Source organism: Scleropages formosus, chromosome 12, assembly GCF_900964775.1.
Source record: "Scleropages formosus chromosome 12, fSclFor1.1, whole genome shotgun sequence".
NCBI classification, from domain to species: domain Eukaryota; kingdom Metazoa; phylum Chordata; class Actinopteri; order Osteoglossiformes; family Osteoglossidae; genus Scleropages; species Scleropages formosus.
Window position 1 is genome coordinate 26,285,433 of NC_041817.1, and position 10,850 is coordinate 26,296,282.

The window sequence follows — 10,850 nt, forward strand, 5'->3', positions numbered from 1 at the left end:
TGTCTTTACGTTAATATACATACGTACGATGTGTCCAATGAAGATATTGCAGTGTGTAGTGCTCTGTGTGACTTCTGTTTAATCCAACTCTCTTTTTCTGTTAATGTGGCTTATATGAAGACCAGATGACATTTTAGAAGCCGACGATGCGACAGTCCGGAAAATTCCAAACGGCCGATAAACTTCTTGTCATGACTGTAAATGCAGCGTGAATTCCGCTGTACTGAAGGTGGATTGTGTACCGCTGTGAACAGTGGAGGGAGACATGAGAGGATGTGTTTCGGGGGACGCCTCACCGCCACCGCTGCCAAAATGTGTGCTGTACGCGGCCGAGGGCCAGACAGCGGCAAGCTCGTCCTCCGCGGCAGGAAGTGACCGCGTCCAGCCCGCTCAGCTTTTATTTACCCGGAGGAACCCGGAGTCGTTTTCTCCCACCACCTGTGAATTTTCATCTTCACTCTTGACTTTTTTTCTTTTTTTTTTTGTCTGCACAGATGTACGACCCCCAAAGGGCGGCCGTTCTCTCCCGTGTGTGTGAATTTCCCAGCCACTCAGGAATTTCAGGGAGACCATCCAAAAGATTGCTGAGTCTCAGCGACACATGAAAAATATCTTGCGGTTAGAAGTAGAAAGTGCCCCCCCCCTTCTTAATCTGATGCACGATAAGCCAAAATACACAGAGCCGTCCTTATGTTTACACAGTCGATCTATTTCATTTTTAGTATTCATTTCCCTTTTCAGAACTCGCTTACATGTGACCTGTGCTCAGATACACAATTGCATTCATGCTGTATTCAGTAAATATTTGTACATCTTAAAAATACTGCATCTAAATAGAGTTGATTATTGCCTTTTTTTTAAAGAAAGGGTTGCTACCAGTGAATGTAGTAAGAACAAGCCTGAGGAGTTTATTTTACACTCACACTGTTAGTTCAGCCTTTTTGAAACAACACACACCGTTTTTTTAAACAAATCTGAAAGATTCTACTTATAGCTGAAATTATTCTTTAGTACTGAACATATGAAATGATTTGTTTCCCAGAAGGCTGTCATAAAGTGTGATTTTTTTTTTTTTTTTTTAAATTTGAATTTGTGCACTACATGCTTGTCTGCTGTGTGTGGCAGGCAGTACATTTTCATCTGTGTTTAGAATATTGATGGACAATTAATTAATCAAAAATAATTAAGAGATCTGAAACTGACCATGAACGTGACCTTGTTCAACTCTTGGTAAAAGTCACTGTCAGAGAACATTAAAACACCCCAGAAAAACACACTGATGCATAAATGATTCACACACAACTATAAACATCCTCAGTGTATGTTGAAAAAAAACACTGCGGAACAAAAAAGAAAAAAAAAGATAAATAACATGCTCTAATAGTCCGCATTGATCAGGAACATTATTTATTAATATTTTTTATTTATTTTCCATACTTATATGTAGTTGAGCTCCACTAGAGATGCCATTTTAAAATATCTGTCATTTCTATTTACTTCACTGTTTTTGCGCAGAGCTGCCAGTTAATGTGTCGTTTAGTGAAACGGTCTCTTTACCCGGATTTGTATCGTTTTACTACGTTATACAACACAAATCACTGTCCCTGCAGCACCTGTGCGTGTGTGTGTGTTTGTGTGTGTGTGTGTGTGTCGCGGGGGGGGGGGGGGGGGGTCACGGGTCGTACCAGAATGTGCAGCATCAGGACCGGGGACGGGACCCGGTGAGTCCCCCCCATCAAAGCCCCCCCCCCATGAGCCGAAGTGAACACCGCGTTACGAACCTCATCACATTCCACACACAGCGGTAGCAACTTTTTGCTGGAAAAAACATACATGTCTGATTGTTTTAATGTATTTTTTATTTTTTTAGAGAATTTCCACGTTATTTTGTAATTCTGATTAATTCCCCTACTCAATGTAACAAAATAAAGAAAAATACTCACCGTTGACGTACAGCAAGAAATGGACACCTCTGCGGGGGGGCTGGGAATTAAAAAAAAAATCATATAGATAGTTAAGAATAAATTCAAGCAACAAGGAAGAAACGTTTTTTTTCTTGTTTTTACCAACATTTACAAAGCAGAACAAACTGTTACGTCTAAAAATAACTAAAATATCACTGGCAGCAAAAGCAACAGAACAAGAAAACAACAACGACGACGACAACAACAACAACCAATAATAATAATAATAATAATAATAATAAACACGTTACCCACTGTAGGTGTCCCGGGGGAGCCACTCTCATCTGCAGCCTTTGGAAATGTCCTCATTCCAGATGTTGAACATCTTTCCATCTTTCCATCTCCTCTGTGTTCCTCGGGTCCCTGGAAGCCGATTGGCTTTGAACAAACGCCCCTTGATTGATGATTTAATTATCCATACAGTAGATAAGTGCGCAAAGACAGGGGTGCGGAAAAAAGAGGAAAAAATACTTTATTTACATGACCAATCGCTGTGTTTCTTAGGTGGAGCTTGTCAACCCCCCCACTCCACCCCACCCCACCCCGTCCCACCCCCGCGTGTGTGATTGTGCAGAAACAGAAAAGGGCTCATTCCCCCCAAAAAATCTCGGGGAAAAGGACGATGAGGATTAAAACAATAATAGTAATAAGAGAAATACAATCCACACCTTCAAAAAATTAATGTACGTAGAAAAATTTCTTACACACGCATGTCATATAATATACATAATCATGCGTACACATATGCACATACATATAATATATATACGAGTAAGTCAGGGTGTGTGCATAAAATCCACTGACATGCCTTGACATTTGTGAGACATTCCTACATTTGCAGAAAAATATATTTCAAGCCCCTTCCCCCAAAAAATTGTATTAATTTGCCGACCGCTGTTATGAACGTGCATTTATTGAACTTATTTATTCTCTTGCATTTACACACGTGAGGAAAAGTTGGCTAGAAGTGACTGATGCGGTGCACTGAGAGCAAACTGCGCAAAAAGCGAGTATAAAGTGAATAAAAATGCATTTCTCTTGCATGGTACATATAATATGTTACATTGCGCATTTATTAACAATAAAGAGGCGCGGGAAAGGAAAGGGAGAGAGGCAGAGGAAGAGGAAGAGAAGAGAGAGGTGCTCACTGCGCTCCCCGCGGTCATCCTCCGTGGCCGCGCGGGGGTCCGTGGAGTGTGGGGTCCTCGGTGTGTGAGGCTCCGGGGTGTATGAGGAGTTTGCGCGGCATGCCATGGTTTCCAGTTGGATCCCTTCTGGTCGTGATGTCCAGGGTGTCTGGGGATGGGCTGCGGGGGGTAGGGGGTGGGTGGATGGGTGGGTGTTGGGGGTGGGGGGGTGGGGTCCCCAACTTTCTTCAGATATCACTGTTACTCGGACCTGGAGGTAACGCGACTCACTCAGCTCATTTCTGTGAAACTGGAAAGAAAAGGAGAAAGTGGGAAGCAGAAAAAGAAAGGAAGACGAGGCACGCGGACTGAGACGGAGTTACACGCTCGCACACAATCACAATCACGATCGCTCTCTCTCTCTCTCTCACACACACACACACACACACACACACACACACACACACACACACAGAGTCACACACACTCGAGCATTCTTGATCACGTTTCCCCCGCGATGCTCACGTTCGCTCGGCTCAATTATCCCTCCCCGTGTAGATAGGTGGCGTCTGTCTCTCTTTCAGGGTCTCAACTCTCCTCTCTCCTCCTCTGCTCTGCTCTCCTCTCCTCCACACAGGAGGAACAGAGAAAAGTGTCATTAGAAGAGGCGTTTCCACGTCAGTCCGTCCCCAGGTCGCCTTCCTGGAGCGGCTCACACTCATCACTCCCAACCTGGGCAGCAGGAATAACGGTCCTCCTGCAGCTCCTCCTGAGCTCCTCCTGCAGCTCCTCCTCGGGCTTATCACCTCCTCACTGGGACCCTGAGCTCTGCAGCCGCTCCAGCCCGGCTTCTCCTCCAGCAACTCTCCATTTGAAACAAACAAGAAAGAAAAGAAAGAAAGAAAAAAAGAAGGAAGGAAGGAAGGAAGGAAAGGAAGAAAGAGAGAAAAAAGAAAGAAAGAAAGAAAACCACACACACACACACACACACACACACACAAAAGATTATACTCAAGCTAAACAATCAGGTAGGTCCGCCTTTATCCCTCTCTTCTCTTCTTCTTAAACCTTCTTCCTCATGGGCAGAGAACTAACACAACACACGCGCACAGGCGCGCGCGCGCGCGCGCGCACACACACCACCACCACACGGGGAGCGAGCCGTCCTCGCTTCACTAAAACGTCTCTTTTCCACCACCCCCCCTCCACTCTACCTGTGCAGGTGAGGTAGGTGTGTGTGTTTACGACGTGTGTGTGTGTGTTACCTGAACGCTGCCGCGCGTTACCTGAACGGCGCGTTCCGATCGGACTCCGCCGTTTCCACCGCGCACCAGGAATTAGATACAAAGAAACAAGTGGACGCAAAATGGATACATTGTTTCCGCTGTGTCGCGCGCAGTTTCATTAAACATTCCAGTGTTTCTCGCGCGGACACACACACACACACACACACACACACACACACACACACAAATACACCAGTTCCAACGTTTATTTATCACGCACGCGCCCGTTATTTTCATTTACTACTAAATATCTGAATATCTCCGCACTGGCTACATAGCCCGACTTTCAGTATTACTGATAATTAATATTTCATTAGTATTCATACATTCCGTCTAATTTTGCCGTCCATAATTACGAGCCTTGTTTGCTTTTTCGAAGGACGTTTGTGGATATTTTATTTTATTGTGCTTCATTTCCCATCATAACCATAAGCGTCTGACAAATCGAAGCCATCTCGCCCATCTCCGTTAGCCTGACACACAGACACACATACTCTCACACACCGACTAGTCTCACTTTTTACCTTATTATTATCAGCATTATTACTGATAATTTTTTTTTATTCGCGCATTTGCATATTTTGCGCAGGAAAAAGTACACTCTGAAAAGTTTGTTTCATTTCTCAGTTGTGTGTTATGCTCAGTCATTTTCATACCTGTCATCAGATCTCTTTTTAAAAAGTGTGTTTCATCAAAAAATAATATTGCCTTCGATATTCCTCATGTTGAGGGATATTTCGCTGATTAATTTTAAAAAGACAGCATCATATGAGGCTTGCAGAGGTGTGTTTAGGAGTGTTTGTGGTGTTCTTTGCCCAGGAGGAAAGGGGCTTCGGTGTCAGTTTCACACTTTACTTCTCATTCTTCTTTTTAATGTGTAATGTCGAAGTTCACCCCGCATTTACACCAGTAACAATAATAAGAGTGATATTCATGATAGTCCTTCTTTCTCGGGAAATACACTTTACTGTGTCATGATCATGTGTGTCTTTCTGAAACACACATGGACACTGTGTGTGAATTGATGATGTTTTAAAACTCAGATGCTGAGCAGCGGGCAAACGGGGGGTCGCATCTCCCACCCAGACTTTAATCCCAACTGTATTTTTTTTTTAATTTAATTTGATCCCCACTAAAGGGGATTTAAGCACAATACGACGAGCAACAGTGACGAACTTTAATTGTGTTTATTATTGTGGAGCGCGCAGCGGCACGAGACGCGTGGCGCCTTCCAAAAAAGCTCCAAGTTTCGCTCGCTGTAATTTATGAGAATGAAATTATTTAATGCGTTCGAGGCAAATGCACGTGCCCACGGCCCACGGTGGTCGCGGTCGCGGGGCTGATGGTGGGTGAGTCGCTCTGCCTTCTTCTCGCCGCGCCTCTACGGCAGGGGAAGGCTGCGCGTTTTTTTTTCGGCCGCGAGAGCTCTCCCACGGTCCGTGGGTCAGCCCGGCGGGTCACCCCGGCGGGGTCCTCCCAGTGAATCAGCCCCGTGCCCACGCTGTCGCTCTGTGTGTGTGTGTGTGTGTGTGTGTGCGCGTGTGTGTGCCCGACAGGTCCGCGCGCGCTGCCCGCCCCACGAGTGGAGCCCATGCGAGCCGCCTGATCTCCGCAGCCCTGCGCTCCTCCTCGGCTCTCCTCTCCTCGCTCTTCTCCATGAAGCAGCAGATCATGGCGGATGGCCCCAGGTGCAAGAGGCGCAAGCAAGCGAACCCCAGGAGGAAACACGGTAAGAGCTGAGCGTCGCCGCCGTGCGCGTGGCTCCGGGCACGGCCGCCCCTGCTTGGTGCGGCCGCTGACGGCTTGCGTGGAGTCGGAGGGAGAGAGGGGCTGGGGTGGGGTGGACGGGTCGCGATCCCAGCTCTGTCTGTCCGGGGTGACGGTGTGCGAAGTGCCGCTGTTGGGTGAACTTGCCGCGAGTGTCCGCGGAGATGAGTCCACAGGGGGCCGAGGGGAGCTGGAGGGGCGGGGGGGAGGGGGGTTGTGGGAGCGGGGGGCTGAGGGGGCCGGGATGAGGGAGGGGGGCAGAAATAACGGTCCTGCTCGTTCGCCCGGCGTCCGCGTGGGACAGACGACGGCCACGCCGCGTTCTGCGAGTGTCGTGCGGCTTTTCCTCTGGACGCGGCGGACCTGTTGATCCAGCGCGGTGACACCGGTTGTGTGCGTGCGCGCGCACCCCTGTGTGTGCGTGTGTGTGTGTACGTGCGCGTGTGAACTCGGCGAACTCAGTCAGGGGCCACTCTTGTCAATCAATCAGTCCATCAATCGATCACTTTCATCGATCAGTTCTCACTGAGCCCCGTGTGCGGAGTGGAGCCCACGAGCTGTGTCCTCGCGTCCCCTCTTCCTCTCACAGCACCCCCACCCCCCATCAGCCGTTGTTTCTTTTTCATTATTAATTGTTGGTATAATTAGCTGAGATGAGGTGGCTGTCCGTGTGTGTGTGTGTGTGTGTGTGTGTGTGTGCTTTCTTTCTATGCTATGGGCCCCGCGTGTCGGCGGGTCTGTGCGAAAAGTTTCACGGAAACACGGGCGAGCGCGCGCCGCTGGTGAACGGGCGTCGCCGACAGCCGGTCGCTCGTAAAGCGGGGGAAGTTCGCATTTTTGTGCAAAAACAACGTGGCGTCCCGCGCTCGACCCGTTACTGTCACATCTGTGCTGCTTTCGGCCGCTTTGCGCCGTTATTCCGCGCTGCTGTCGGCGGCCGTGTGACGCGATTGCTGCTGTGTATTAATCTTTATTGGTGTTATTTGTGCTTATTTAATATTTGTGCAGAACTGCGCGGTTGTGCGGCGTTCGGGAGTCACACGCCGGAGCTTCTTGTGAGGATTTTTATGAGATCATTCGTTACTTTCATTTTCTGACACGTTTTCAGTTCATATGGACACGTCTGGAGTCAGACAAACTGTGCGCGCGGAGGCGCGCGGCGGGGGGTGGGGGGGCGGCTGTACACAGAAATACACCGTTTTCCCATTTTCATATTACTACCGGGTGCAGTAAAGTCAGCAGACAATAATTTAATTTTAATCTTTCTTTTTAATCATCCTAACGCCACTAGGACTCCAGCCTGATAAATGGTCGTTGATCATTGATTTGCATTTTAAAAATAAATTAATACTCCGTGTTAAAGGCAGTTTTACCTCTCCTTTGTCGCATTTCCCGTGCTTTTATTTTGTTTTATTCATTGCATTACATTTTTTTACCTAGTGCCCCCGATATCGATTTGCCAGAATAGTCGTCATATCTGACATTATTCTAGTGATTTAAAGAGCGCTGTCGATCCAGTGAATAATAAATCATGTCTTTTTTTTTTTTTTCAAAACGACGTTTAGTGTGAAAAAAATGCACCGTGTTCGAGTAAGATGCGGCTCGTTTGCTGCTCCTCGTTTTTGAGAAATAAAACAGGTTTCTGACCGCTTTCAAAATCGACCACCTTGTTTTGCAATCTCTTGATGTGAATATGGGAAAAAAAAGGTGCAATCGATGTTTTATTTTATCGGTCTAATTATAAACACATAAATAGTGATACAGAAAATGCGCGTCTTTAAATACGTTTAATAATCTGCGTATTTGTCTGAATTAATTCCGTCTCATATTGTGCCGATTAGAAGCACTGATGCAGCATTAGCAGATTATTACTAATGTTATTTTAAATGGTTTTTAAATTGCGAGGTCGCCGGTGACCACACACTCCATCCTCCTCCTTCTTCCCCGTCTTCTTCTTCTTCTTCTTTTTCTTTTTTAATTTTAATTTCCCCCCTTGTCACGGGATGCCTCCGACGGCTGTTCCTCTGGGGATGGGGGTTTATCTGAGCACAGAGGGTTTCTCTCCTCCCCTGGATTCATGGAGAAGATGTCAGGGCTGAGCTGCTGTCCCGGCTGATAACGATGCTTATCTGAAGGATATAAAACTCCTTACTATAAGAATTAAAATAATAACAATAAGAAAAAATAAGAACAAAAAGAATGGGTTAGACTGGTTCTAAACACCCACACCAGAGAAGCTGTTAACTTTCATTTCTTGCTAAACAAACAGCTCTGCATGTCCTTTTTACAGTAATCACAAATGTTAATGTATTAAAAATTATTATATGATAATACAGGGGCAAATTGTTGGTGTTACTGCTGCTCTTTGTTTTATGAGAATCCGGTGCACTTTGTGACAAGAAGCCTTGAGAAATGCAGCAGACTCATCTCCGGATGACTGGTTCTCACCTGACTTGGTCACTTTATTAGAAATCATCATTTCCTGGTCACACTGCTGCCCTTTTCGCTGAATTCCTAGTGGCGGAGAGGGGATAGGAAATCTTTTCATGTTTATATGTTTATAGAGCTGTGATCTGGCTTTTTAACACATTCATTTTTGTTTCACTTCCATCTGAGAAATAATGTAAAATATTAAGCTACAAAGCAGTATGTGTTCAATTATACAGCTGATAATTATACATGTGCTACAAGTTTGATGGTGCCGGCCTGTTTAATTCATGCTGCTCGAGTCTGAAGCGTCACGGCAAAGTTTGATATGTGAAAGTAGGACAGCGGTTTGTTGATCGGTGTGCAAAAGTAGTGAACACTCTTTTAGTTCGACCCCTCCACAATCACGCATTTTTAAATTCTGCCTACGTTTTGGCAGATTGCTTTCAAATGCTCCGCGAACCTGGACGCCTCCCTTCACGTCTAGAATTAAAATCTGGATTTTTTTTTTTTAGAACCCAAAAGCTTGTTCAGCCCCGAGAAAAGCAATTGATGGGCATATGTGCAGCTTCCCTGCAAGTGTTTTTATTTCCCTTTTTTAAAGAAATGTGGGATGCGTCTCTCTCCATCCTCCCGCCCCCCACGGCTGCTCATGTCAGGGCAGAATGAAAGGTCACGCTGAGTTCTGTGCAACTTGATATTAGGGGGCTCGCAGTTCTGTTGCAGTTTTCTACCCCTCCAGGTGTTGCGAGTCACGTCCAGCTGTGAGGGTTTGTTTGGCCCCTTTGTCAGTACAGCTGTTGAAGGGCTCTACAAGCCTTATGCTCCTGAGTCCATTAGCCAACCAGCAACAGTGGAAATCATTCTATTTATTCCACACATTTTCCCCCCTATTATTATTGTACTGTGTTTTTCTCTCTCTCTCTCTCTCTCTCTCTCTCTCTCTCTCTCTCTCTCTCGCTCGCTCGCTCGCTCACTCTCCTCATGATGACGGACATTATTAAAATTGTTCCGCATAGAAGAGGGCAGTGGCACCAAGCAGGGCCTTCAGCACGTCTGTGTGGTAGTTCCTGGAGATCAGACCCATGTTACACAAAGTCGCATGCGTCCGGCGATTTCATAAGCCCGTTTTTTTGCAGGGCGTGCAACTTTTCGTGCGATTTGTTCGATTGCAGCACATCGAGATGTAAACACTGTACAAATAAACGATGCGCCTCTTTAGTAACCTCATGTGTCAAAGTTTTTTTTTTTTTTCTCTCCCTCTTTCTTTTAAGCCCTGCTGTCACACAAAGCCCCATTCGCTTTCAGTCGGCCCAAAAACCGTTTAATAATTGTTGTCCCCCTTGAATATATTGATTACATAATTTAAGGTGGAAGAAAGCAGCTTCTCCGTGGCTCCTCAAGTTTAATACAATGCTTTGAATGTGATTATAAAAGCCCTGTGCTTTCACGCCAAAGGTATAAAGAGGGGCCATCTAATTCTTTAGCCTCGGCCCTGCTTTCAGCGCTGACAATGGCAGATTCCTTCCAGTCTAAACATTTTGTCCATCTCTATTATTCATTTGCTTTTAAGGTGCATTTGGTGCCCAGCGGAGAGAAAAGAGGCCTCATCCCACCCTCCTTTTTTTCCCCTCCTGCTCAGTTTTGCTTCCCAAGGTAGACAGCATTTTGTTGCCGTGACAGTGAGAAAAAGGGCCGATGGGATGTGCTCGCAGACAATTGATTGTCAGTCGTAATGTGTTTCATTTACATGTTTATAACGTCAATAGCGCCAGGCGTTCCACTGTACCATTCATGGCCTCCAGTACAACAAGGGTGCAATTGTCTGCGTGGCTAGAGTGGACACCTTTCTGAAGCTTTATTTCTTTTTAACTTTTTTTTTTTTTTTTGGAGTTGGAGGGGAGTTGGGGTGCTGATGTGTGTGTGTGTGTGTGTGTGGGGGGGGGGGGGGGGGTTGGGCGCTGGAAGAGAAGTCTGTGCAGCATCACTCTTTGGAAAAGGATTACTTTGTCTTAGCATGAGAAATTATTACTGTAGCTTTTATGATCCAGCAGCAAATAATGGGCGAGAAGCAGGAGGTCACTGTGTGGAGTGGCTGGACAGCAGAGAGATGGTAGGGGGGTCTGGTTCTGGTTCTCCCCATAATCTTATACGATAATCAGTGTTGAAATTGCGTTAGTGGATTTCATTGCTTGGTGCTTAAAATACACAGAACGGACGATATGCTTGTGTTCTGAACTGGCGAGAAACGATGCCCTCGTTTACGAGCGTGTTTCTGG

General features: G+C 46.2%; 1 protein-coding gene and 2 long non-coding RNA genes across 3 annotated transcripts in view; 1 reads left to right on the plus strand and 2 right to left on the minus strand.

Annotated features, from left to right (window-relative positions):
* Window positions 1–1,823: 1,823 nt before the first annotated feature.
* On the minus strand, window positions 1,824–4,032 carry LOC108929324 (uncharacterized). Its single transcript, XR_001965739.2, has 3 exons — window positions 3,113–4,032; window positions 2,216–2,358; window positions 1,824–1,983 (listed from the first exon to the last, which is right to left on the minus strand). It is a non-coding gene; the product is annotated as an uncharacterized LOC108929324 (long non-coding RNA).
* Window positions 4,031–10,850, plus strand: part of LOC108929774 (zinc finger E-box-binding homeobox 2-like) — a 73,539-nt gene continuing 66,719 nt past the window's right edge. Inside the window, exons 1-2 of the mRNA XM_029256610.1 lie at window positions 4,031–4,119; window positions 5,934–6,106. Coding sequence (XP_029112443.1) covers window positions 6,034–6,106 — 73 coding nt within the window. The 5' untranslated portion in view covers window positions 4,031–4,119; window positions 5,934–6,033. The remainder of the gene's footprint in view (window positions 4,120–5,933; window positions 6,107–10,850) is intronic.
* LOC108929785 (uncharacterized) overlaps window positions 7,880–10,850 on the minus strand; it is a 4,484-nt gene continuing 1,513 nt past the window's right edge. The window contains exons 4-5 of the long non-coding RNA XR_001965789.1: window positions 8,593–8,658; window positions 7,880–8,273 (exon numbers count right to left, since the gene is read on the minus strand). This is a non-coding gene — a long non-coding RNA (uncharacterized LOC108929785). The remainder of the gene's footprint in view (window positions 8,274–8,592; window positions 8,659–10,850) is intronic.